The sequence below is a fragment of the Talpa occidentalis genome, unplaced genomic scaffold (genome assembly GCF_014898055.3).
Source record: "Talpa occidentalis isolate TD23 unplaced genomic scaffold, MPIMG_talOcc4v2.1 talOcc4.11, whole genome shotgun sequence".
In the NCBI taxonomy this organism is placed as follows: Eukaryota; Metazoa; Chordata; class Mammalia; order Eulipotyphla; family Talpidae; genus Talpa; species Talpa occidentalis.
Window position 1 is genome coordinate 101,931,955 of NW_023601104.1, and position 27,057 is coordinate 101,959,011.

Below are 27,057 nucleotides of genomic sequence, written 5' to 3' on the forward strand. Positions count from 1 at the left end.
AGCCTGCACCCCCTCACTTGCCAGCCAGCGACCCCACAGCTTCCCCTTTGCCGCCCCCACCGGGGAGCCCTCCAGAGAGCTCCAGAGCCCTAGTTTGGGCCCGTCCGTCCCACCAGACACACGAGGGCCATGCCGTGTGGGGAGGGCAGGTGAAGGGGAGGCGGGGGCGGTGGTGAGGGTGGTGGGCGCCTGGCGGTGCGGTGGGCCCTGTGTGTTGGCATCCTGTACTGAGTCCTGACCCAAGCTTACCTAATAAAGAAAAATCACAGGCCCTTTGCAGAGACACAGCCGGCGCCTGGCTGCCTCCTCCCAGGCCCCTCGCTCCCCGAGGGCGCGGGCAGTGGAGGTGCCTCTGTCCCCAGGAGAGAGCCCCTCGGAGCACAGGCACCCCCTGGGAGGCCCGTGGCCCCATCCACCACCCCGCCCGCAGCCGGGCAGGGGCCCATCACGGCCTGGGCCCTAACCGGCCTCGTGCCCTCTCCCGGGCCCGCGAGGAGCACAGGGCCCACGGGACAGGCCCCTCGAAGCCCCTGGGCCGGGAACAAAAGACGCGGCTCTGTGGGAGGTCATGTCCTTTATTGCCCATCGGGGACAGCCAAGCGGGTCGCAGGTGTGCCCCTGCAGCGGGCGTGCAGGCCGCAGAGGCGCTGCGGACACTGGCGCTCAGCGGGCGGGGGAGAGCCGGGAAGCCGTGAGTAGGCCGGAGGGCGGCCTGCGGGAGGGGCGGCACAGCTGAGCCTCATCTGTACCTGTGGCCACAGGCCCCCCAGAGATCCCCCCTCCATGAGGGCGCCCCGGCTCAGGGCAGGGGGAGCGGCCAGGGCGCCCCACCGGAGACCCGGCCTTGCAGCGGGGTGCTGGGGCTGTGCAGGGTGCAGGCGCGGGCAGCCCCGCCCTCATGGGCCTGCAGGCCTGGCCTTCCGGGCGCAGGGCCCCTCCAGCAGGATCAGCTCCGCTCTGGCTGCGGAGGCCACCACGGGCGCCCCACTCTCGCCCCCCCTCCCCCTCCTCCTCCTCGGGAGAAGCACTCTCGGGCGTCAAAGAAGGCGACCGTCTCCTCCGGGGGCTTGGCCCGGCCGCGTCCCCTGGGGCGCTCTTGCTCTTCCTGCTCGGCGTGGAGGAGAAGCCCAGCCTGGGAGCCTGAACCAGCTCCCCCGCTCCTGCCTTTCGGGTGGCCCCGGCGGTGCCTGTGCTGCAGGGCCCCCCGGCCAGCGCCCCGGAGGCGGCACCGGACTCCTCCGTAGAGCTGAAGCCCAAGCTGGGGAACCAGAGCCTGAGCAGGCCGGCAGGTCTCCCACTCGCCGCCAGCCCCCGCGGGGCCCGGCCCCCCCGGCCCCCCGGCCCCCACGCTGTCCCCCGCGGGGGTCGCCAGGACCTCGGCCGGCTCCTCCTCAGAGCAGCTGTCTGCGCCCGGCAGGCCGGGGCGGAACTCGGGCCTGGGCGGCGGGAGCGCCGGTTCCTCGGGGCCGCAGGCGATGACCTCCAAGGGCTCCCCCGGGTCCGGCCTGACCGCAGCGGGGCCGGAGGAGGCGTCCTGCACAGCCGCCCCGGGCCCCGCGTCGGGAGGGCCTACGCCCAGGCCAGCCCGCGGCGGGGGCTCCGGGATCTTCCCCTTGAGCAGGGAAAACCCGTAGGAAGGCGTCTGAAGCGGGGAGGCGGGGATCAGGGCCCCCCGCACCACGCAGGGGCCGGCGGCAGGGGGGCTGTGGTCCGGCGAGGGGAGCGCGGGGCTCCACCCCCAGGCAGCCCGGACCTGCGCTCTGACGGAGGACCCGGAGGACCCGGAGGCGTCGGAGGGCAGGTCCGGGTCCACAGGCTGCTGGGCGGGGAACCCCGCGCCTGCCTTCGGGGGGCTGGCACCCCGGCCCCCAGGGCTGTCCTGCCACAGGGTGACGTCCACATGGCCGTCCGGGCCCCTCGTGGGCCTCACCTCGGGGACGGAGACCACAGATCTGGGGCGGGGGGCGGGGCAGGTGAGCCCCGGTGCCCTCAGCTGGGGGAACGGGACCCCCTCCCCAGGCTCTCCCCGAGGGCCAGGGCTTCCTGCACAGCACGGGATGGGCGGCAGCTGCAGGATGGGGCCCTCGCCCTCGCCCGCCCTGACCTCAGCAGCGGACACCCCTGCAGGGGGGAGGCGCTCGGGCGGGCCGGTGCTGTCCGCGGGCCGCCGCAGGACGTCGGCGTAGGAGGCCTTCTCAGCAGCGGCCTCAGGCGCCGGCCGACGCCCCACAGCGCAGATGCCCTGGCTCCCGGCTGCGGCGCCGGCGGGGGCGTCCCCTGCTCTGGCTGCAACCTCTGCGGGCAGCGGCCCCTGAGCCTCTCCCTGGGCCCCGGACCCAGCAGGCCCCGTGGAGGACCCCCGGCGGAGGCCTGGCAGACGGAAGCTGGGCATTTGAAACCAGCTGTCCCGCGAGTCTGCCCGGCTCTCTTCCACCGGGACAGGCCTCTCTGGGCTGTCCATGGGGGTGGTCACAGCGTCTCCAGGCCAGCCACAGGGCAGCAGGGGGTCAGCGGAAGAGCGGCGCCCACCCACAGCCTTGGAGGCAGAGGACACTTCCCTGAGTCCAGTTGATGGGCGGGTCTGGAGCAAAGGAAGGTCTGGACCCGCAGCGCCTGAGCCACAGATATCAGGGGCGGGCAGGTCCTCCCCCGTTGGAGGGACGGCCTCTCTGGCAGTGCTGCCCACATCACCCAGCCCGCCTGCCCCTGTGGGCAGCCTCAAGCCAACCTGTACAGTCGGGAGGTCCACCTCAGCCAATGGCAGCTGAAAGCTAACATCCGGGGCCTTGACGTCTCCCTTAATGGACGTCAATGAGACGTCTGCCTGGCCCTGGGGCAGGGACGCGTCCATCTCGACCAAGGGCTTCGCGGACTTGCCTAGGCCTGACACCCCGAAGGAGGGCATCTTGAGCTTGGGCATTTTGAACTTGCTGTCTCTGGAGGTCACCTCCGTGTCTCCCAGGCCCAGGTCCCCTTCCAGCGAGACTCCTGGTGCCTGGATGTCCACCCTTGAGCTGGCCATAGACATGTCCATGTCAGGGCCACTGACTGTCACCTTGGAACACTCCAAGTCCACACTAGCGCCCTTGATGTCCAACTGGGGTGATTTGAAGTCCACCTTGGGCATCTTGAAGCTGTCTGTCTTCACCTTGGGGAGGTGGCCCTTGAGTCCACCCCGCGTTTTGGGCTGGGTGAAGTCGCCTTCAGGCACATGGCCTTCGGGCAGCTTCATGGCGACCTGGACAGTCGGGACATACACCTCGGCCGAGGAGAGCGAAATGCTGATGTCTCCCTGCATCGATGGCAACGAGACTTCTGCCTGGCCATGGGGCAGGGACGTGTCCACCTCGACTGAGGCTTTTCCGGTCTTACCCGGGCCCGAAACCCCGAAGGAGGGCATCTTGAACTTGGGCATTTTGAACTTGCTGTCTCTGGAGGTCACCTCCATGTCTCCCAGGCCCATGTCCCCCTCCAATGAGATTCCTGGTGCCTGGATGTCCACCTGTGAGCTGGCCATGGACACGTCCATGTTGGGGTAACTGACCGTCACTTTGGGACCCTCCAGGTCCACACTAGGGTCCTTGATGTCTAACTGACCTGCCTTGAAGTCCACCTTGGGCATCTTGAGGCTGCCTGTCTTCACCTCGGGGAGGTGACCCTTGAGTCCAGCGCCCATTTCAGGCTGGGTGACGTCTCCTTCGGGGACGTGGCCCTCAGGCAGCTTCACGGCGACCTGGACAGTCAGGACGTCCACCTTGGACGACGGCAGCTTAATGCTGAGGTCTGGGGCCTTGATGTCTCCCTTAAAGGATGGCAATGATATGTCTGCATGGCCCTGGGGCAGGGACGCGTCCACCTGAACCGAAGCCTTCCTGGACTTGCCCGAGGAGGACACGCCGAAGGAGGGCATCTTGAGCTTGGGCATTTTGAACTTGCTGTCTCTGGAGGTCACCTCCGCGTCTCCCAGGCCCACGTCTCCCTCCAGTGAGACTCCTGGGGCCTGGATGTCCACCTCTGTACTGGCCATAGACACGTCCACATCAGGACAACTGACCATCACCTTGGGACCCTCCAGGTCCACACTGGGGCCCTTGATGTCTGACTGAGGTACCTGAAAGTCCACCTTGGGCATCTTGAGGCTGCCTGTCTTCACCTTGGGGAGGTGACCCTTGAGTCCAGTGCCCATTTCGGGCTGGGCGAAGTCTCCTTCAGGCACCGGGCCCTCGGACAGCTTGCCGGCAACCTGGACAGTCGGGACGTCCACCTTGGCCGACGGCAGCTTTATGCTGACGTCTCCCTGCATCGATGGCAATGAGACGTCTGCCTGGCCAAGGGGGAGGGATGCGTCCACCTCGCCCGATGCTTTCCCAGTCTTGCCCGGGGCAGACACGCCGAAGGAGGGCATCTTGAACTTGGGCATTTTGAACTTGCTGTCTCTGGAGGTCCCCTCGGTGATTCCCAGGCCCACGTCCCCCTCCAGTGAGACTCCCGGTGCCTGGATGTCCACCTGTGAGCTGGCCACGGACATGTCCACCTCGGGGAAACTGACCATCACCTTGGGACCCTCCAGGTCCACACTCACGCCCTTGATGTCCAACTCGGGTGCCTTGAGGTCCACTTTGGGCATTTTGAGGCTGCTTGTCTTCACCTTGGGGAGGTGGCCCTTTAACCCTGCGCCCATTTCAGGCTGGGCAAAGTCTCCTTCGGGCACATGGCCCTCGGGTAGCTTCACGGCGACCTGGACAGTCGGGACATCCACCTCGGCCGAAGGCGGCTTAATGCTGAGGTCTGGGGCCTTGACATCTCCCTTAAAGGACAGCAATGATATGTCTGCCTGGACCTTGGGCAAGGATGTGTCTACCTCGACTGAGGCCTTCCCGGACTTGCCTGGGGTGGACACGCCGAAGGAGGGCATCTTGAACTTGGGCATTTTGAACTTGCTGTCTCTGGGGGTCACCTCCGCGTCTCCCAGGCCCACGTCCCCCTCCAGTGAGACTCCCGGTGCCTGGATGTCCACCTCTGTACTGGCCATGGACACGTCCACCTCAGGGCAACTGACCGTCACCTTGGGACCCTCCAGGTCCACACTGGGGCCCTTGATGTCTGACTGAGGTAACTGAAAGTCCACCTTGGGCATCTTGAGGCTGCCTGTCTTCACCTTGGGGAGGTGGCCTTTTAGCCCGGCACCCATTTCAGGCTGGGCGAAGTCTCCTTCGGGCACGTGGCCCTCGGGTAGCTTCACGGCGACCTGGACAGTCGGGACGTCCACCTCGGCTGAAGGCAGCTTAATGCTGAGGTCTGGGGCCTTGACGTCTCCCTTGAAGGAAGGCAATGATATGTCTGCCTGGACCTTGGGCAAGGATGTGTCCACCTCAACTGAGGCCTTCCCGGACTTGCCCGGGGTGGACACGCCGAAGGAGGGCATCTTGAACTTGGGCATTTTGAACTTGCTGTCTCTGGGGGTCACCTCTGCGTCTCCCAAGCCCACGTCCCCCTCCAGTGAGACTCCCGGTGCCTGGATGTCCACCTCTGAACTGGCCATGGACACGTCCACCTCGGGACAACTGACCGTCACCTTGGGACCCTCCAGGTCCACACTCGCGCCCTTGATGTCCAACTCGGGTGCCTTGAGGTCCACCTTGGGCATCTTGAGGCTGCCTGTCTTCACCTTGGGGAGGTGGCCCTTGAGTCCAGCGCCCATTTCCAGCTGGGAGAAGTCTCCTTCGGGCCCCTGGACCTCGGGTAGCTTAACATCCACCTGGACAGTTGGGTTGTCCATCTCAGCTTCAGGCAGCTTAATGCTGAGATCAGGGGCCTTGACTTCTCCCTTAATAGATGGCAACAAAACGTCTCTTTGCACCTTAGGCAGGGATGCGTCCACCTCGACCGAGGCCTTCCCGGACTTGCCCAGGCCTGACACGCCAAAGGAGGGCATCTTAAACTTGGGCATTTTGAACTTGCTGTCTCTGAGGGTCACCTCCGCATCTCCCAGGCCCACATCCCCCTCCAGCGAGACTCCCGGTGCCTGGATGTCCACCTGTGTGCTGGCCATGGATACGTCGGAGCAAATGACCGTCATCTTGGGACCCTCCAGATCCACACTGGGGCTCTTGACGTCCAACTGGGGTGCCCTGAGGTCCATCTTGGGCATCTTGAGGCTGCCTGTCTTCACCTTGGGGAGGTGGCCCTTGAGTCCGGTGCCCATTTCGGGCTGGGTGAAGTCTCCTTCAGGCACCGGGACCTCGGGCAGCTTCACATCGACCTGGACCGTCAAGATGTCCACTTCAGCCGAGGGCAGCTTATTGCTGATGTCTCCCTGCGTTGACGGCAACGAGACGTCTGCCTGGCCATGGGGCAGGGACGCATCCACCTTAACCAAGGCCTTCCTGGACTTGCCTGGGGCGGAAACGCTGAAGGAGGGCATCTTGAACTTGGGCATTTTGAACTTACTGTCTCTGGAGGTCACCTCCGTGTCTCCCAGGCCCAGGTCCCGCTCTAGCGAGACTCCCGGTGCCTGGATGTCCCCCTGTGAGCTGGCCATGGACACGTCCTCTTCGGGGCCACTGACTGTCACCTTGGGACCCTCCAGGTCCACACTGGGGCCGTTGATGTCTGACTGACCTGCTTTGAAGTCCACCTTGGGAATCTTGAGGCTGCCTGTCTTCACCTTCAGGAGGTGGCCCTTGAGTCCAGCGCCCATTTCAGGCTGGGTGAAGTCTCCTTCTGGCACCTGACCCTTTGGCTGCTTCGCATCGACCTGCACACTCAGGACGTCCATCTCGGCCGAAGGCAGCTTAATGCTGAAGTCTGGGGCTTTGACCTCTCCCTTAAGGGACGGCAACAATATGTCTGCATGGCCCTGGGGCAGGGACGCGTCCACCTCAACCGAGGCCTTCCCGGACTTGCCCGGGGTGGACACGCCAAATGAGGGCATCTTGAACTTGGGCATTTTGAACTTGCTGTCTCTGGAGGTCACCTCCGCGTCTCCCAGGCCCACGTCCGCCTCCAGTGAGACTCCAGGTGCCTGGATGTCCACCTGTGAGCTGGCCATGGACACGTCCACCTCGGGGCAACTGACTGTCACCTTGGGACCCTCCAGGTCCACACTTGCGCCCTTGATGTCCAACTCGGGTGCCTTGAGGTCCATCTTGGGCATCTTGAGGCTTCCTGTCTTCACCTTTGGCAGGTGGCCCTTGAGTCCAGCACCCATTACAGGCTGGGCAAAGTCTCCTTCAGGCACATGGCCTTCGGGTAGCTTCATGGTGACCTGGATCGTCGGGATATCAACCTCGGCCGAAGGCAGCTTAATGCTGAGGTCCTGGGCCTTCACGCCTTCCTGTATGGATGGCCAAGAGACGTCTGCCTGACCTTGGGGCAGGGACGCGTCCACCTCGATGGAGGCCTTACCAGTCTTGCCCGGGCCCGACAAGCTGAAGGAGGGCGTCTTGAGCTTGGGCATTTTGAACTTGCTGTCTCTGGACGTCACCTCCGCGTCTCCCAGGCCCACTTTCCCCTCCAGTGAGACACCCAGAGCCTGGGTGTCCACCTGTGTACTGGTCATGGGCACGTCCACCTCGGGGCAACTGACTGTCACCTTGGGTCTCTCCAGATCCACACTGAGGCCCTTGATGCCTGACTGAGGTACCTGAAAGTCCACCTTGGGCATCTTGAGGCTGCCTGTCTTTACCTTGGGGAGGTGGCCCTTGAGTCCAGTGCCCATTTCGGGCTGGGCGAAGTCTCCTTCAGGCACCGGGCCCTCGGACAGCTTGCCGGCGACCTGGACAGTCGCGACATCCACCTCGGCTGAGGGCAGCTTAATGCTGACGTCTCCCTGCATCGATGGCAACGAGACATTTCCCTGGCCGTGGGGCAGGGATGCATCCACCTTGACTGAGGCTTTCCCAGTCTTGCCCGGGGTGGACACCTCGAAGGAGGGCATCTTGAACTTGGGCATTGTGAACTTGCTGTCTCTGGAGGTCACCTCCGTGACTCCCAGGCCCAGGTCCCGCTCTAGCAAGACTCCCATTGCCTGGATGTCCTCCTGTGAGCTGGCCATGGACACGTCCACGTCAGGGCAACTGACCGTCACCTTGGGACCCTCCAGGTCCACACTCATGCCCTTGATGTCCAACTTGGGTGCCTTGAGGTCCACTTTGGGCATCTTGAGGCTACCTGTCTTCACCTTGGGGAGGTGGCCCTTTAGCCCTGCGTCCATTTCAGGCTGGGCAAAGTCTCCTTTGGGCACGTGGCCCTCGGGCAGCTTCACGGCGACCTGGACAGTCGGGACGTCCACCTCGGTCGAAGGCGGCTTAATGCTGAGGTCTGGGGCTTGGACATCTCCCTTAAAGGATGGCAACGATATGTCTGCCTGGAACTTAGGCAAGGATGTGTCCACCTTGACCGAGTCCTTCTCGAACATGCCCGGGGTGGACACCCCAAAGGAGGGCATCTTGAGCTTGGGCATTTTGAACTTGCTGTCTCTGGAGGTCACCTCTGCATCTACCAGTCCCACGTCCCCCTCCAGTGAGACTCCTGGTGCCTGGATGTCCACCTGTGAGCTGGCCACGGACACATCCACCTCGGGGAAACAGACCATCACCTTGGGACCCTCCAGGTCCACACTCACGCCCTTGATGTCCAACTTGGGTGCCTTGAGGTCCACTTTGGGCATCTTGAGGCTACCCGTCTTCACCTTGGGGAGGTGGCCCTTTAACTCTGCGCCCATTTCAGGCTGGGCAAAGTCTCCTTTGGGCACATGGCCCTCGGGCAGCTTCACGGCGACCTGGACAGTCGGGACATTCATCTCGGCCAAAGGCGGCTTAATGTTGAGGTCTGGGGCCTTGACATCTCCCTTAAAGGACGGCAATGATATGTCTGCCTGGACCTTGGGCAAGGATGTGTCCACCTCAACTGAGGCCTTCCCGGACTTGCCCGGGGTGGACACGCCAAAGGAGGGCATCTTGAACTTGGGCATTTTGAACTTGCTGTCTCTGGGGGTCACCTCCGCGTCTCCCAGGCCCACGTCCCCCTCCAGTGAGACTCCCGGTGCCTGGATGTCCACCAGTGAGCTGGCCAAGGACACGTCCACTTCGGGGCAACTGACTGTCACCTTGGGACCCTCCATGTCAACACTCGTGCCCTTGATGTCCAACTCCGGTGCCTTGAGGTCCACTTTGGGCATCTTGAGGCTGCCTGTCTTCACCTTGGGGAGGTGGCCCTTGAGTCCAGCGCCCATTTCAGGCTGGGCGACGTCTCCTTCGGGCACGTGGCCCTCGGGCAGCTTCACGGCGACCTGGACAGTCGGGACGTCCACCTTGTCCGAGGGCTGCTTAATGCTGAGATCTGGGGCCTTGATGTCTCCCTTAAAGGACGGCAACGATATGTCTGCCTGGTCCTTGGGCAGGGACACGTCCACCTCGACGGAGGCCTTACCAGTCTTTTCCGGGCCTGACACGCTGAAGGAAGGCATCTTGAACTTGGGCATTTTGAACTTGCTGTCTCTGGAGGTCACCTCCGCATCTACCAGTCCCATGTCCCCCTCCAGTGAGACTCCTGGTGCTTGGATGTCCACCTCTGAGCTGGCCACGGACACGTCCACCTCAGGGAAACTGACCATCACCTTGGGACTCTCCAGATCCACACTCGTGCCCTTGATGTCCAACTCGGGTGCCTTGAGGTCCACTTTGGGCATCTTGAGGCTGCTTGTCTTTACCTTGGGGAGGTGGCCCTTTAACCCTGCGCCCATTTCAGGCTGGGCAAAGTCTCCTTCGGGCACGTGGCCCTCGGGTAGCTTCACGGCGACCTGGACAGTCGGGACATCCACCTCGGCCAAAGGCGGCTTAATGCTGAGGTCTGGGGCCTTGACATCTCCCTTGAAGGAAGGCAATGATATGTCTGCCTGGACCTTGGGCAAGGATGTGTCCACCTCAACTGAGGCCTTCCCGGACTTGCCCGGGATGGACACGCCGAAGGAGGGCATCTTGAACCTGGGCATTTTGAACTTGCTGTCTCTGGGGGTCACCTCCGCGTCTCCCAGGCTCACGTCCCCCTCCAGTGAGACTCCCGGTGCCTGGATGTCCACCTGTGAGCTGGCCATGGACACGTCCTCCGTGGGGCAACTGATCATTACCTTGGGACTCTCCAGGTCCACACTCGCGCCCTTGATGTCCAACTCGGGTGCCTTGAGGTCCACCTTGGGCATCTTGAGGCTGCCTGTCTTCACCTTGGGGAGGTGGCCCTTTAGCCCTGTGCCCATTTCAGGCTGGGCAAAGTCTCCTTCGGGCACGTGGCCCTCGGGTAGCTTCACGGCGACCTGGACAGTCGGGACGTCCACCTCGGCTGAAGGCGGCTTAATGCTGAGGTCTGGGGCCCTGACGTCTCCCTTGAAGGAAGGCAATGATATGTCTGCCTGGACCTTGGGCAAGGATGTGTCCACCTCGACCGAGGCCTTCCCGGACTTGCCTGGGGTGGATACGCCAAAGGAGGGCATCTTGAACTTGGGCATTTTGAACTTGCTGTCTCTAGGGGTCACCTCCGCGTCTCCCAGGCCCACGTCCCCCTCCAGTGAGACTCCTGGTTCCTGGATGTCCACCTCTGAACTGGCCATGGACAAGTCCACCTCAGGGCAACTGACCGTCACCTTGGGACCCTCCAGGTCCACACTCGTGCCCTTGATGTCCAACTCAGGTGCCTTGAGGTCCACCTTGGGCATCTTGAGGCTGCCTGTCTTCACCTTGGGGAGGTGGCCCTCGAGTCCAGCGCCCATTTCCAGCTGGGAGAAGTCTCCTTCGGGCACCTGGCCCTTGGGTAACTTAACATCGACCTGGATAGTTTGGTTGTCCATCTTGGCTGAAGGCAGCTTAATGCTGAGGTCGGGGGCCTTGTTGCCTCCCTGCCACGAGATGTCTGCCTGGCCCTGGGGCAGGGACACGTCTACCTCGACCGAGGCCTTCCCGGACTTGCCCGGGGTGGACACGCCGAAGGAGGGCACCTTGAACTTGGGCATTTTGAACTTGCTGTCTCTGGAGGTCACCTCCATGTCTCCCAGGCCCAGGTCTCCCCGTAGCGAGACTCTCGGTGCCTGGATGTCCACCTGTGAGCTGGCCATGGACACGTCCATGTCAGGGCAACTGCTCATCACCTTGGGACTCTCCAGGTCCACACTGGCACCTTGGACGTCCAACTTGGGTGCCTTGAGGTCCACCTTGGCTATCTTGAGGCTGTCTGTCTTCACCTTGGGGAGGTGGCCCTTGAGTCCAGCGCCCATTTCAGGCTGAGTGAAGTCTCCTTTGGGCACGTAGCCCTCGGGCAGCTTCACGGTGACCTGCACAGTTGAGTCCTCCATCTCGGCCGAGGGCAGCTTAATGGTGAGGTCGGGGTTTGTGACGACTCCCTTTATGGACGGCAATGAGATGTCTGTCTGGACCTTGGGCAGGGACGTGTCCACCTCAACCGATGCTTTCCCAGTCTTGCCTGAGGCTGACATCCCGAAGGAGGGCATCTTGAACTTGGGCATTTTGAACTTGCTGTCTCTGGAGATCCCCTCCTTGTCTCCCAGGCCCACGTCCCCCTCCAGTGAGACTCCTGGTGCCTGGATGTCCACCTCTGTACTGGCCATGGACACGTCCACCTTGGGACAACTGACTGTCACCTTGGGACCCTCCAGGTCCACACTGGGGACCTTGATGTCCACCTGGGGCACCTTGAAGTCCACCTTGGGCATCTTGAGGCTGCCTGTCTTCACCTTGGGCAGGTGGCCCTTGTGTCCAGCACCCATTTCAGGCTGGGTGAAGTTTCCTTTGGGCACGTGGCCCTCGGGCTGCTTCATGGCTTCCTGGACAGTCGGGTCGTCCACCTTAGCTGAAAGCAGCTTAATATTGACGTCCGGGGCATTGATGCCTCCCTGCATGGGCGGCCACGAGACGTCTGCCTGGCCCTGGGGCAGGGATGCGTCCACCTCGACAGAGGCCTTCTCAGTCTTGCCGGGGGCCGACACGCCGAAGGAGGGCATCTTGAACTTAGGCATTTTGAACTTACTATCTCTGGAGGTCACCTCCGTGTCTCCCAGTCCCAGGTCCCCCTCCAGCAAGTTTCCCCGTGCCTGGATGTCCACCTGTGTCCTGGCCATGGACATGTCCACGTCGGGGCAACTGACCGTCATCTTGGGACCCTCTAGATCCATACTGGGACCCTTGACATCCAACTGGGGTGCCTTGAGCTCCACCTTCGGCATCTTGAGGCGGCCCGTCTTCACCTTGGGGAGGTGGCCCTTGAGTCCAGCGGTCATTTCAGCCTGGGCGAAGTCTCCTTCGGGCACGTGCCCCTCAGGCAGCTTCACAGCGACCTGGACAGTCGGGTCTTCCACCTCGGCCAATGGTGGCTGAATGCTGAGGTCCTGGGCGGTTTGTTTTTTGTGCCTGTGTTGGTGCCCATGCTCTGCCCGCTCACCGTGGCTGGACTTGTGCTCCTCCTCGGCTCCCTCCCTGGACTGCTGCTCTGTCCACACCCCAAAGGAGGGCATCTTCAGCCTGATGATGCTGACCTTGCTGTCTGTGGAAGCCTCGTCCGCCAGTCCCCGGACCACGTGCCCCCACTCCCTGGCGCCCACCTGTGCTGCGCCTTCACTCTGCGGCATCTTTCCCGCCGCCGGTGCTGCCCACCCTCCCTCAGCCTCTCCGGCCCCGTCTTTTGCCTCCTTGATCTTTGGTGCCTCTGACTGGGGCCGGTCGGGGTGTGAGCCCCGCATGTGCCCTGTGGCGTCCACCTGTGGGTGTGTGTCCTGCAGGGACAGCCGGGCTATCCCAGCCTCCAGCTCGCACACCCCCTCACTCGCGCTCACCCCCCCACACCCTAGGGCCTGGGCTCCCCCAGTTTTCCCGCCTGGCATGGGGTCCCCCTGGCCTGTCTCTCCTCTGTCTGTGCCGAGGCCGCCAGGTGCCACCTGCTGCTGTGGGCCTGGCAGGGCCGTGGCCCGGGGTGCCCCTGGGGTCTCGCCCTCACCCCAGCCTCCCGAGTCTATCCTGGGGTCCCCCCAGCCCTCATCCCAGAGCCCTGCGTCCTCCAGGAGCTGGGCGCGGGCCCCCTCCTCCCCGCCCCGGGCTGCCTTGCCTGCTGCCCCGCCGGGCGCATAGCTCCTCCCCATGCCCAGCCTGAGCCTCAGGCTCTGCAGCCGGCCCCCGGGGGCCTCCCCACCGGGAGCGGAGCCTCTGAGCAGGGGTGCGTGGGCGACAGCTCCTGGGCCTCCGAGGAGCTGCGTGAGCGCCGGGGCCCCAGCTGGCGACTGCCCTTCCCGGGCTGGAACTTCGGCCAGGAGAGCCGCTCCTTCTGGGGCTGCCGGCCCCTGGCCCGATCCGGGCGCCCCAGCAGTCTGTCCTGGTCTGAGTCTGCCTCCAGCGTCTTCGCGGGCGTGCCTGGGGGGCCGTCAGGGGCCACCTGGAGCTGCAACGCAAGGGCAGGGGTCGGTCCACCGCAGGGCGGCGAGAGGCCGCTGGGGGCGGCAGGGGTGCAGGGGCCTCCAGAGCCAGGGCCCCTCACCTGCTTCTTGGTGCCTGCTGGGCCCTGCTGGGTGCCTCTGGACAGCTGGGCCTCGTCCTGTCTGGCCGGAAGTTTCCGTCTAATCTGGAACTGGACCCTGTAGGGCTCCGAGTACTGCAGGATCTTGAGCGCATCTTCATATTTGATGTCGTCGAAGAATATGGTGGCGCTGAGCAGCTGGTCCCCTGGCGTGGAGGGACCCTGGTTTAGCCCCCAGGGGGAGCACGAGGAAAGGGCCCGGCTCCTAGAGCCACCCCCAGGACGTCGTGGGGGGCAGGGTCGCCCGGGGTCACGTGAGATATTTTTCATTTGTTCCCAGAGCCTCAAGGGTCACCCAGAGGTCGTGTGTGCCCAGACCCCTCCCGGCCTCCCTTCCCGGTGGGCCCAGGGCCCGGGACTGGGGTGTCTGGCACCTTCTCTCAGGTTGAAGAGCTTGGCTGCCGAGGACCCCTTCAACACGTGCTTGACGAAGACGCCCCGGCTCCCGCCGCCGGCCACGCTGTAGCCGCTGGCCCCCGCCTCCGCCTTGGTCTCCAGCGTCACCTCCGGGGCGTCCTGCGCGGCCGCAGAGCACGAGGCCGTGGCGGCAGAACGTCCCCCACAGAGGACAGTCCCGGCTGCCCACCGCCCGCCACGCGGAGCCACGGGTTCCCGGCCGTGTGCCGCTCGGGGACGAGCCAGCCGCAGGCAGCTCTGGGGGAGCTGCGCTTGGTGCCCCCCCGGGGTGACCCCTGCGCAACCAGGCCCCGTCCAGGACCAGCAGGCACGGGGAGCGGCCGGGGCAGGCCCGGCCCTCGTGCTGCTCCCCGCCCCGCCCCGCCCCAGTGTGGGCCCGGGGCAGCCGGCCAGACGCTGCGGAAATGCTGGGGCCGGGGCCTGGATCTGGCGGGGCCTCCAAGCGCCCGTCCTGCCACCACAGACCCGGCAGCCTGGGGCAGGGACCCTCTGGCAGGCGGCCGCGCCATCTAAAGGCTTCCGCGGCCTGAGCGGACGTGAGCGGCCAGCCCCACACAGCTGAGGAGCAGCTCCCCGCCCGGCCGGGCTCCTGGGCACAGGGTGGAGAGTGCGGTGGCCGGCCGGGCGGCCCTGCACTCTGGGCCCTGGCCCGGGGCCTGCGCGGGGCCCACTCTGCTGCCCGCGCTGCCCAAACCCACCTCTGGGCTGCTCATCCTGGGAAATGCCCGAGACGCCCCTGACTCCCGTCGCCACCAGGACCTCCGTCTCCCCGAGGAGGCTGGCCCGCCCGGCGCGTCGCCCTGCAGCCACGGACAGAGGGGTCACTCACCTGCCCCCGGCGCAGGGGACCCTGGGAGGCCCGGAGACCTCGGCTCAGGCCCGGGCACCGCCGGCCCCTGCTGTGCAGGCGGGAGCGGAGCCGCAGGGGAACGGCTCAGCCCTGCCCAGCACTGGCCGCTGCACAAGGCCAGGGCGCGGCGCCGGCGGGCGGGAGAGGGTAGCGGACAGCTGGGGAGCAGCAGGCCCCAGGGACCCCGTCTCTCGCGGGACCCGCCTGTCACGCGCACCCCCGCCACAGTGTTCCGGCCTGGCCGGCGGGGCCCCAAGGGGAGGGGTCGGCGAGGAGGCCGGTGGCCCGGCTGCAGGGGCTCCTCGCCCGGCCCCCCGCGGCCTCCATCGGGCGGGCTTACCGGGAGTCCAGAGCCGGCGCCCTCGGCCACGCACTCGTACACAGGAGAGGACCCCTGGGGCTGCGGCCGCACCAGCTCGCGCGCGGTCACCTGCCGGGAGGAGAGGACGGCGCTCAGCCCTCGGCCCTGCCCAGGCCTGGCCAGGAGGGCGGTCCCCCACTTACGGAGCGGTCCTCCTCCGCCTCCACGTCCGGCTCTTCCGGCTGCAGCTGCCGGCCAGTCCCTGCGGAGACAGGTGTCAGCAGAGCGCGGCGGGCAGCCGGGGCAGGGCCGCGGGGGGCTCCATCAGACGGACACCAGGGCGTGCGGAGTGTTGCGGGGACACAGGCGGCCGCACCCCGAGGCCAGCAGCCCTGGGTGGCCCCGAGGACCTGAGACGCCTGGCGCGCGACGGGAAATGACTCGCCCTGACCCTGACCCCGGCCCGGGCAGCCCTGGGCAGCTGCATCCCGCCCTCGCACAGGGGCACCGCGGCCGCTCCGGCTCGAGCCAGGCCCCGACGTCCCCGCCACGCCTGCCGCCTGGACTGGGCTGTGCGAACCCCCGACCTCAGCCGTCAGCTGTGGACCCGTGCGGGCCGCCCTGCGGCCACCCTGGCGGAGCGTGCGCCCCATACCGCCCGGGCGGCTCTGTCCCCGGTGGCTGTGCCCCAGGCCACCGGGCAGCCCTTTAAGGCCCCGGCTGGTGCCGTAAGGGGCGCAGCTGGGCCCCTGCCTGGGCCGGGCTGTTGGGGGAGGGGCCGAGGGGCAGAGAAGCCTTTAAAGGCGGAGCCGGGACCCCCGTCCGCGACAAGCGGTGCTTGACCGGGCCGACCTGCGGCCTCACCCCCCGTCCCCGCGTCCAGCCCGGCACCACGGCTGGGCAGCACCCCTTTCTCCACGCCGCCCCGGCCACCCAGGCTGGGATCCCCCGAGGCTTCTGGGGCAGGCTCGGCTCTGAGGAGCCGCGCTCCGCCGAGGGGAGCGGAGCCCGACACCACCCAAGCGCCCGCAGTGTCCACGCGTCCTTTGCTCCCCGAGGCCAGGAGCGTCCACTCGGGGAGCCCCGGGGCAAGGCCGGGAGGCGACGGAGGCGGTGAAGCCAACCGCTCACGTTCAGCATAAAGGGGCTTGACATTCCACAAAACCTTGGCTGGAAGAAGGGAGACGGGGCCTGCCTGGGGCTCAGGGGCAGGCTCGGCCCCGGGAGGCTGTTTGCAGCCGCTGCGGCCTGAGCTCCACCCCCGCCAGGGAGCTGCCCGCAGGCGCGGTCGACCCTCCCGTCCCCCGTGGCTCCCCCAGCAGCGGGCGTCATCAGTCCGCCTGTCCTGCTCCCCGCTCTGCCTCTGGTGGGTGCTCCCACCCCCGCACCTCCGGCCTGCACCCAGCCCTTGTGCGCATAAATAAATAAAATAAATCTTTGGGAAAAAAAAGGAAAAGGAAGAGAGCGGGGTTAGATCTGAAAGGAAAAGCAGGAAGGGTGGGCGCGCCCACTCAGGAGTCGGCGGTCACCGGGGAGAGAGGGCGGAGGGGACGGCCAGGGACGGACGCGGGACAGACGGCTGCCGGCGCAGAGCTGCGGGGACGCCCGAGGACGCCGCGTCACAGCCGACCAGCTGGCGCCAGAGGTCACGCTCGAGGCCCGGCCACCCAGAAAGGACGCCGGGCCCCAGCCGCTCCGGCCGCCAGCACGCGGGCGCCTTCCTCCCGCCCGGGCGCGGAGCTGAAGGCGGACGGGGAGGGCCGCTGCCCCGGGACCAGCGCGTCCACCTGGGAAGGGCGTCCAGCCACTCTCAGGACTTGTACCTTTTCCGAGGGAAAAAGTCCCGCGGCCACCCGACATCCAAAGGCTGCCAAACTGTGACTTGGATGGCTCCCAAGTCCCTGAGGAGCCCCGGAGGGGGCGCCCGTCGCCGCAGCGGGGAGCGGGGCCGAGCGGCTCTGGAGCTGGCGATGAAGCAGAGTCGCCAGCGCCCGGGGACGCAGCGGATCTCACAGCCTCCCCCGCCCCGGCAGCTGGGGCGCCGGCCCGGGCTGGCCATCGGGCCTGGCTTCCCTGGACGGGGAGGACAGCCCCTCGCTGCCCAGGCGGGCCGCCTCCGGCGAAGGCCAGTGCTCGCCGCCCGCTCTGGTGTCTGGCCCGGAGGAGCCGCGGGCAGGGCCGGGAGGGGCGGGTCCCGCTGCGGCGGGGTGGGGAGCCCGGGGGCCTGTCCGGGAGCCTGCCCTCACACCAGCCGGGGCAGCGCAGCTGAGCCCACTCTCCTGGGCCTCGGGTTCCCGCCCTGTTCTGCCCATTCCCTCGCTCCCCATCCCGAGCGAGTGCCCCGCGGTCACCCATGAGGAATCGGAGGCTGGAAGGAGGGTAAGTCCCGGGGGTGCCCCGCCCCCTGAGCAGAGGCCCAGCCAGGCAGGGAGGACCTGGACCAAAGCCACTGGGGCGAGAGAAGCCCAGGAAGAGGGTACAGGCTGGCCCTGGGGCAGCGCCCACGGGGGCACATGGGGGCTGCCTCCCTTGACCCGGGGGCGGGGCAGAGGGGGGCCCTGCGGGGCGCTCACGCTTCCCCCGAGTCGGGGTGGGCATCCTGAGAAACTCCACCAGCCCAGAGGCCCAGCACCCCCCACCCCCAGAACCAGCCTCCGCCCCTGAGTCACAAGGCACCGGGCGCTGCTCTGGCAGGGCTGGGCGTTCCCCGCACTGGGCGGAGGCCCCGCCAGACAGGCCTGGGGAGGGCCTGGACCACAGCCACTGGGACGAGGGACCCCGAGGAAGAGGGTACAGGCTGGACACAGCATTCTGGGAGGGCCCTGAGTTGAAGGTCCACCTGGTAGGGCAGGAACCCCCATATTTAAGAAACAGTACCCCAAATCTGTTCCAGGGCAGCCTTGTGGGTGTAAAGGGCTACACCCCAAATCTGTTCCAGGGAAGCCTCGTGGGTGTCAAGAACCAGGGAGGACAGGCTGACAACTGGGAGAGCAGACACACCCCAGGCTGGGAACTGAGGCGGGGCCCAGGCAGCCCGGGAGGCCAGCCCCAGCCTCAGGACCCCCGGGGCGGGCACCTGCAGGGCGGAGATGGGGGCAGGAGGGGGGCAGGCCGCGGCCTGGGCAGGCAGCTGGGTGCTGCCGGGTGGTAGCAGACCCATGTCTCTTGCACCCCTCACACAGATCGGGGCTGCGCAGATAGCAGGAGGGCCCTGGGGCAGGAGGTGAGGGTGCCGGCCCCCCGCCAGCCTCAGGCTGCACCATCCCGTGGGGGCCCTGAGGGTCCTGAGGGTCTCAGCTCGGCCCAAGTGCTGGGGAGGGGGCCATGGCCAGGCTGGCCAGTCCTCGGCGTGACAGTGCCGGTGGAGGGAAGCCACAGAGCCCACTCCACAGGGGGGCTGTCCCGCGCCCCCAGCCCTCCCCGCTTACACCAGAGCGCCCCACCCGGCGGTGCCGGTGGGAGGACCAGGAGAGGCTGGTACTGCGGGGGTGGCCTGGGCGGTGGCGGCCGGGGCCGAGGCGGGCAGAGGCCCCTGGTCCACACCGGTTGCGCCTACAGGACATGGACTATCCAGAGCGAGCGGGGACTGCGTGATCGAGGGGTGATGGCCCAGGGCAACCCCCACTCTCCCTGCCCACAGGGCCTGCGGCTGGCACCAAGGGGGCTCTGGGAGAGTCCAGAGGAGGCCCCGGGGCTGACTGTGCTTAAACAAGCTGGCTGTCGGGGCAGGTCAGCGAGGTCTGGAGGGCAGGAGGGCCTGTCCCAGGACTCGGCCGTGCCGGGGCTCCGCAGAGGGGCCTGAGGGGCCCGGCACTGCCTGCCAGGGGTGTGCTCCGGTGTCCGCGGGGCAAGGGTAGCACATGGGTCCCTCCCGCTCTAGCGCACGGCCTGGGAGGGGGCAGGAGCGGGTGCAGGCTGGCCCTGGGGCAGCGCCCACGGGGGCACACGGGGCGGCCTCGCCCCATCCTGGAACTTCACCGGTCTTGGGACTGGCAGACTCTCCAGAGCAACACCCGCAGCCAAGGGCCCAGCTCCCCAGGGGGCTCCGGGCGGCCCTCGCCTGCCCCTGCCCCGAGGCAGGGGACCTCCTGTCTGCCTGGGCCTGGGGCGGCGGCTCTGCCACCGGGGATTCCCATCACCCACCCTTCTCCTCGCCCCCCACAGTCCCCGGCACAAACAGCCCAGAAGCCTCTCAGAGTCTGGCGGGGCCCCCCAGCTCCTCAGCTGCTGCCAGGCCAGGCCTCCTGCCCATGAGTGAGCTCAGCCAGGCTCCTCCACTTCCCTCCCCTGCCCGCCAGCCCTGCCAGCCCGGCCCCTGGCCCAGACACTGGCTCATGCCTCTGCGCACCAGGCGACCGTACACAGCGGGCACAGTCAATGCCCGTGCAGGGAGTAGAGGGGCAGGGCAGAGCTGCAGGGGAGACTGGACTCTCCCGAGGGCGACTGGCCTCTGTGCTGGGAGGGCAGCAGGTGTGTCCCCTGGGCCCTGTGCACCCACCACGGGCCCAGCCTAGCCCACCCACCCGGCCTAGCCCTGGGCTGCAGCAGCCCCTGCGCCCGCCTGAGGCCCTGCGGTGGGCAGCCCTCCCAGCCGCACGCACCCCCACGGGGGGCCCTCCAGGCCGCGGGCTCTGGTCTCGAGGGTCTGCCTGGCCCGGGACTGCGATGGCGCTTGTGCCCTGGCCATGGTGGATGGCTCGGCAGGCCGGGCAGCGCGGGGTCCAGGAGATGCCTCCACTCTGTGCCCCATCTGCCCCTGCTGCCCACCCCAGCCCCACAGACCTGCTGGGAGGGGAGGTGGGCAGCCGCCAGGCTGGGCCAGCGGGGCTCTGGCGCGGTGGGCACAGGGCGGGCAGCCTGCTCACCCAGCTCTCCAGGCGATGTGATCCCCAGAGTGAAGAGCCCTCAGCTTAGCAGGGTGGGCGGGGCCCGGACCCCGCCCCCTCAGCTTCTTGGCACTGGGGACCCGGCCCCACCCCAAGTGCCCCAGGCAGGGCTGTGACAGGATGAGGGAGGAACCGTCCCTGGCTGACACTGTTCCCCGCCCGCCCCGCCCTGGGAAAGCACAGGTGGTCCACACCCCACAGGCCCTGCTGGGGTCCCTGCAGATATCCCAGGCACCCACCGGACACATCTGCTCCATCTGGGACCCCTGCGCCCCGGCAATGCGGCCCCTCAACACAGAGTCAGCTGCCCTGTGCAGCTGCCCACAGCATGAGGAGGCCCCAGGGCCAGGGCGGGCCGGCCAGGGGTTCAAAACCCCCAAGCCACCTGGTCCCAGAGCTCCGGCTGGCCACCTCTGCTGACCCTCACCCTGGACTGCCCCCCGCAGGACGGAGGGGGTGGACACAGCTCTGCAGGTGCGCAGGCCAGGGCAGGCCCTCTGGTGTGAGCCCAGCTAACTGCAGATCTCCCGCCCCACCCTGCACCCCACAGCTGATGGGGCGAGGCCCAGCTGGCTGTGGGCACCTGCACCCCACAAGCAGGCCTGAGCAGGCCCTGGGTGGGGGCAGGGAGGCCTGCCCTTTTTCCAGGGCGCGATGGGTGTCTGGGGGTCACTCCAGGTGGGGCCGGGGACTGTGGCCCAGTGGGGACTCCTGGGGCAGCCAAGGGCAGAAGGCACAGAAGGAGTCATGGGGGGCCGCCCCCATTCAAGAAGCCAGAAGTGGCCTAAGGTGGGGGCAGCAGGAGGATCCCAGTGGGTTGAGGCTCAGGGTGGGAGGCGGCCCCAGCACCCATACCCCTGCCTGCCCAGAGTAAGAGGCCAGAGGTCTTGGGGGACCACCAGTCCGGCAGGACCACCAGTCCAGGACGGGGGCATCACCTTGGCCCCGCTGCCCCCCAACCTGAGGAGGATGCTAGCGGGAGCAGGGCTGCCACACCCCACCCCTCCAGAGTTTGGGGGCCCCAGCTGACCACTCTGCTGAGTGCTGCCCTCCACCTGCCAGCTCCCTGGCGCCCTGGCCCTTGGTCGGCCCCACCTCTCCAGCCAGAGGAAGGGGCACAGCCAGACCCCGCCCCGCCGCCCCGCACTGCCCTGCTCCCCCCAGGGATGCTGCCCCACACCCTGCCCCCAGGCCTCTGGGACTCCGAGCCCCTACACTGGCTGCTGGGCCCACCCCAGCCGGACCCCGCTTTCTCCCACACTGCCCAGCCAGTGCCACAGCCATCCCGGGGGAGGGACACTCTGGTCCCTGCCCAAGGGGGTGCTGCAGGCAGGGGGAGGCCGGGCTGTGGCACTGGGGCCTGGGGGGTGCCCCTGAAGGGATCCAGTCCTCCAGGGGCAGCCTGACTCCCCTCAGGGAGGGGCTCCGGCCCCAAGTGCGCCCCCTCCCCGTGCCCAGCCCAGGCTGGGGGCCGAGGGCAGCAGGACTGTGGTAGCTGGGCCAGGGCCCTGCTGGGCACCTCCGTGGGCCCGGCCGGCCGCCAGTGACTGAGCTGCGAGGAGCGTTCCCAGGAGATGTGTCACCCGCGCCTCCCAAGCAGGCCTGGCGGGGACGGGCCGCCGCGGGGCCCACCGAGGGCCAGGGAGCAAGGGCATCCCGGGAGCCTGGAGCGTCCAGGGGCAGGAGGAACAGGGAGCCCCACCAGGGGTCCAGCCGCACGGCCGATCCCTCTCCTAGGTCCGCACCCAGCCCACAGCCGGCCAGCCCCACCTTGCTGGGCCTTGCTGCCCCCGGAGGACTGGAGAGCCCGCCCTGACCCTGCCTCCAGCCTGGCGCCCTGGTGTGATGTGCCTGCAGGAGTCCCCAAAACCTCTCTGGAGAGGGGCCGGGGCCTCCTACTCTCTCCCACCCTTGGGGCGAGCGCCTCCCCCAGTGGCCGTGGGGGGCGGGCAGAGAGCCCCTAGGCCCGCCCACACCAGACCCCCGGCCTCCTGGGCCCAGCTCCATCTTTCCATTTTAGAAAGTGCTTCTGATTATTAAATATTTATCCCGCCAGGGCGGGCCTTAGGCTCCTGGCTGCTCTGGCTTCCAAAAAAAGAAAAACAGCACCTGGAGAATCCGCGGGCGGCTCAGGGCAACCGCACCCCAAGGCGGTGGCCCTAACCTGGGGAGGGCAGCCTCGGGCACGCAGCTGAGGTGCCCTGCACCCCTCAGACCTCAGCCCCACCGCCGGCCTCGTCCCCTCTGGGGGGCTGCCCTAGCCCCTTAGGAGCCCCTCCCCATGCCCTTGGAACACAGCCCTCCTCCCACCTGGCCTCCGCCCCAGCCCCTCCCCCACGGCACCGCCACCCCACTAGCGCCTTCCTACACCCCAGGCACAGCGACACCCCATCCCACCCCAAGATGCCCCCACCCGACAAGCCCACCCCAGGCCCCTTGCTAAGCTGTGCGCAGGCCAGACCCCCCAGGTCTCTTGGCTGTACTCTTTTCCCCGCGGAGTGGCCCTTCCTCCAGGAAGCCCTCCCTGCCCGCCTGCTCCCTAGGTTTTGCCGATGACAGGAGTGACCTGAGTCTGCCCTGTCCCCGCTGAGTGGATGGTGGTGGCCCCCGCTCTGTGGATGCACGGCCTCCCACGTCTCGGGCCCGGGACAGACAGAGGGTGGACAGATACCCCACGTCCGGGTCGGCCTGCTCCTGCCCCCACCCTGGCAGAGGACCCAGCTGGGGAGAGCGTGGCTTCTCACTCCTGCAGTGGGGGACAGGGCCCCAGTAGCCGGTGTCCCCCAACGGCCGGGGGTCCTCCTGCCCGGTGCCCCACCCCTAGGCAAGCCAACCCAGGGTCCCCCTGAAATACCCAGTCTGAGAAGTCAGAGTGGGCCCCCATCCAGGGGCTTCCTGGAAGAGGAGTCCGGCAACCTGCCGGACTGAGGTGGAGACGCTGCACGGGCATCGCTGCCCAGCACAGCCCCACGAGCCCCAAGCCTGAGGGCCCAGCCACGGGCTTGGCACAGCCCCCCATGCACTCCGCCCGCCCCTGCCCGCCCGGGGCCGGTGGGGCAGGGCCCATCTGTCTAGCAGGAAAGGAAGCAGGATACTGGCCACGGCCTGCGAATCGGCCCCAGGAAAGCGCTTGGGGCACCAGGCCCAGGAGCCCGACTGCCCCTTGCATGCCGCGGGGCTGGGCCTGAGGAGCCGCCTGGGAGCCTGGGAGACCCCGGGCAGCACAGCGGCGGCTCCCAGGTCTGCTGTGTGCAGGCCCCGGCCGGGCGGCGCCCGACCGCAGGGCAGCTGTGCTCCTGCCGCCGGATGTCAGCCCGGTCCACGGCCCCATGCTGCCCCAAGCTCACAGAAGGGGCGCCACCCCGTCCCGTTGGGAAAGGGGCCTGGGCCCCCACTGAGGAGCCCCAAACTCCCTTCATGGTGTGCTCCACACCTGGGATCTCCCTGGATCTGGGGGGCATCGGGGAAGGGGTGGGGCGCTCTGGTCAAGCCGGGGGCTCGTAGCGGCGAAGGTGGAGTGCACCCCACAGCCCAACCGCGGGCCCGTGTGGCTCTGGGAAGGGATCTACTGTCTGCGGCTGGCCGGGTGGGGGGAGCTGCGGCCCGTCCAGCGAACCTGTTGGTCCAGCTTGGGGGGAGTGCTCGTCGAGCTCCCGTCCCTCGCTGGGTCGCGCCTGAGGCGTGGGGCCCGGTGCAGGGAGGCTGGTGGCGGGGGTCTGTTTCCAGACAGCTGTGGGGGGCGGGCTCCCTGCTGGGGCCACCGAGGGGCTGTCAGGAGGCTGGCGCCGGAGGATGGGTTTGGACTGGGTGGGGGTCTGCCCACCCCGGGTCTGCTCGGAGGGGACAGGCTGGAGAGCTAGGACCGGGCACTGGGGCGCCCCTGTCTGCCAGTGGGGTTTGGAGCCTGTGTCAGAACCCCAGAGGCTCTGATCCAGCAGGCCTCCCACGCAAGCCCAGGAGCCCTGGAGCCTGATTCCTGAGTGCAGCTGGTGGCCCCAGGGCTGGAAGCAGCCCCAGAAGTTGGGCGGGGGGGGGGGGGGTCGGGGTGGGGGTGGGCGTGGGCTCTGCAGGCAGGGTGAGAAGGCCCTGGGCCCTGCAGTTGGGGAGTCTGGGTGGGTGGCACTGAGCCAGGAAGGCGTCACTCATGGAGCTGGAGGCAGAGTAAGGCGCCCCAAGTCCTGCGGCCCCACTTTGGCCCTGTGGTGCGGCAGATGGGATGTGGGCTGGCCCCGGTGAGGAAGGGCTGGGCCCCCGACACGTGCGGCCACCATTCTCCCACCTGCTGCCCAGGGCAGGGCAGGGCGCCTGGGCTCCCAACTGGGTGAGGGCGGCCACTGGGCAGTGGGGCCTTCACACCACACCTTTGGCCTCGGTCTTGGCGCTGGATGGACAAACGGGCCACAGGAGGGCCTGGGGGCTCCTGCTGAGGCAGGGGCGTGCCCAGGCCTGGCCACTCAACCTGCTGCATCAGGGTGGCCCCTCACCATCGATCACTCCTCCCCAAGGAGTAGGGTCCAGCCGCGCCAATGCAGCAAGGCCCCGCCCCCTGCGGGCAGCTGGCCTGGTGTCCAGGGTGTGGCCAGGCTGCGGCATTACTGACCTGCTGCAAAGTCTGCCCCTCCCCACCCACCCTCCCCCAGGCTGAGACAGTCCCCAGGCTCACCGCAGGGAGGGGCGCCGGAGAGGGCCTGCTGCCACCTATGGTCAGAGCTGAGGGAGGGGCACTGATGCCCCTGGGGTCCCACCCACGGACAACACCCACCTTGCCCTCCTGGGCCTGAGGTCTGACCCCAGTCCAGTTCCTGATCAAGCCAGAGACCTGAGGTCCAGCCCCGCCCCAGCCAGCACCAAGCCAGAGGCCGGCCATGCCATGGGCTCAGCCCAGCCCAGCCGGGCAGTCTCCCGCCAAGGCCAATAGCCCTACCTCCTGGTCCAGTCAGCCACTGGCCCCCAAGCAGGTCGGAGGCCAGGCCATGCGGCAGGCCCCCAGGGTCCAGCCACACGTGCTGACCTCCCCGGTGGCCGCCTCCAGGGCCAAGACAAGCCCCGCGTCCCAAAGCAGGAGGCGGTGACAAGGGGGACGGGCGGGAGCGACCTGCGAGGCGGGGACAGGAGCGGGTGGCGGGGACAGGTGCAGGCGAGCGTGGGGAGGGAGGCGGGAGGGAGGCGGCAGACCCTCAGCAGCCGAGGCGCCCCGAGCGCGGCCCCGGCCCCCCGCGGCCCCCCGGCCCCCGAGGCGAGGGAGGGCTGCAGGCGGGGAGCGCACCGCTGCCGGGGGCTCCGGCCCAGGCGGGCAGCACCACGTGGAAACAGTCGCACATCGCGGCGGCCGCGTCGCGTCCCGGCGTCCCGGCCCGGCGGCCCCGCGGGCGCGCGCTCCCCCTCCGCTGCCGCCGGCGGCCGGGCTCGGACTGCGGGGCGTCCGCACCCCGACCCGCCGGGGCCCGCCCCGCCTCTGCGGTCGCCGCGCGGCGCTGCGGCCTCAGTCAGCCCATTGGCCGCGCCCGCAGGCCCCGCCCCGCCCCGCCCCGCAGGCCCCGCCCCGGTCACCCCGCCCCTCAGGCCCCTCCCCGCCCCTCAGGCCCCGCCCTGCCCCGGTCACCCCGCCCCGCCCCGCAGGCCCCGCCCCGCCCCGGTCACCCCGCTCCGCAGGCCCCGCCAGCCCCCAGGCCCCGCCCCGCCGGCCCCAGGCCCCGCCCCTCAGGCCCCGCCCCGGGCCAACCGCCCCGCCCCACAGGCCCCGCCGCGCCCCGCCGGCCTCGCCCCTGGTCACCCGCCCCGCCCCGCCCCTCCCCACCGGCCCCGGTCACCCCGCCCCGCAGGCCCCACCCCCGGTCACCCCGCCCCGCCGGCCCCGCCCCTGGTCACCCCGCCCCGCCCCGCCGGCCCCGCCCCCGCCTCACACCTCGGCGCGACCCCCAACCCCAGGCCCCAAGCTTGGCCTCGCCCCGTCCGTGCCTCCAGTTGGCCTTTCTGGGTCCAAAGAGCAGACTTTGGGCCCCCCAATAAGGGGCCTCCCGGGGTCCCCAGCTCGACCCGCGCGCCCGCCTCCACCTCCGCAGCGGGGCTGCGGGCACAGCCAGCGCGGCGCGCCGGGGAGACCCCGCTCTGCCGGGCTCCGGGCCCGCGGCCCGACTGGCGGGGAGCAAGGAAGGACCCGGGATGGCGGCGCGGACCCCGGGCGCCTGGCTGGGCGGGGTGGGGCCGCCGCGGGGAGACAGTGGCGCCCCAGGGAGCCAAGCCGGCGTGGACGCGGAGGCGCGGGGGGCCTGCTACCCGGAACCCCAAGACCCAGGGGCACGCGCGCCCGGGAGCGTCGTTCCCCGGGCTGCGGCACGCGCACACGCCACCACACACGGGCGCCCTGCCCGGCGGCCCGGCCCAGGCGCGCACGCACACTCGGGCACACGCGGACGCGGACGCGGACGCGGCGCCCCCGGGACCTGCAGGCGCCGCGCCCCCCCGCCCCCCCGCCCGCACAGCGGGGTGACGCAGCCTCCGGGAAGCGCAGGTCAGCCCGGCGCTCGCCACTGCCCGGAAGGGCCCCGCGCAGCAGCGGGCAGCCTGTGCTGGGGGCACCCCGGGGCGCGGCCGCCGCGCCCCCTCCCTGTGGGGGGCTCTGACACAGACCCAGCTGTGCCCCACCCCGCCGAGTGGGCGACCTTGGTGAGGCGGTGTAGACCCCCGGCGGCAAAGAGCCCGATTGCCCCCCCTCGCCCCCCCCACGCAGAGCGGCGGGGTCCAGGGGCGTGGGGAGGAGCAGGAGGGGTCCAGGGCAGGGGCTCTCCTGGCCGCCCCTGTGCAGGTGGGGTCCCTGGTGGCTAGGGCGGGGAGGCTGGGGGAATGCTTCCCGCCACCACCGCCCCTGGCCCTGCGGGGAGGTCTGGGTGGGCGGACGCTGTCCCACTGGGGTCTTGCGCCGTCCGCAGCAGCCCCCTGCCGCCCTGCCGGAGCCGATGGGGGCTGTCAGGGCAGTCGAGGACCCTGCCCACTGCCCCCACCTCCCGGAAGCCCCCCTGTAGATAGGGGTG

The 27,057-nt window shown here is 68.5% G+C and overlaps 1 protein-coding gene across 1 annotated transcript; it reads right to left on the reverse strand.

The window, feature by feature from the left end:
* Positions 1-946: 946 nt before the first annotated feature.
* AHNAK2 (AHNAK nucleoprotein 2) lies at positions 947-25,347 on the reverse strand. The gene is made up of 10 exons (XM_037501867.1): positions 25,293-25,347; positions 24,951-25,121; positions 15,993-16,310; positions 15,796-15,903; positions 15,344-15,402; positions 15,180-15,269; positions 13,947-14,088; positions 13,534-13,718; positions 13,192-13,437; positions 947-12,778 (listed from the first exon to the last, which is right to left on the reverse strand). Exons 1-10 carry the CDS (start codon positions 25,345-25,347, stop codon positions 947-949), a joined length of 13,206 nt encoding a protein of 4,401 aa, XP_037357764.1.
* Between the last annotated feature and the right edge of the window lie 1,710 nt (positions 25,348-27,057).

Bases quoted from the DNA above. Each gene is read 5' to 3' on its own strand.
- AHNAK2 (XM_037501867.1), bottom strand. From the start codon at position 25,347: ATGTGCGACTGTTTCCACGTGGTGCTGCCCGCCTGGGCCGGAGCCCCC. The intron at 13,719-13,946 runs GTGCCAGACACC...CCTCCACGCCAG, and splicing joins GCTCTTCAACCTGAGAGAAG to GGGACCAGCTGCTCAGCGCC. The intron at 12,779-13,191 runs GTGGGGAGGCCC...CTGTCCCTGCAG, and splicing joins GCTCAGAGGCTCCGCTCCCG to GACACACACCCACAGGTGGA.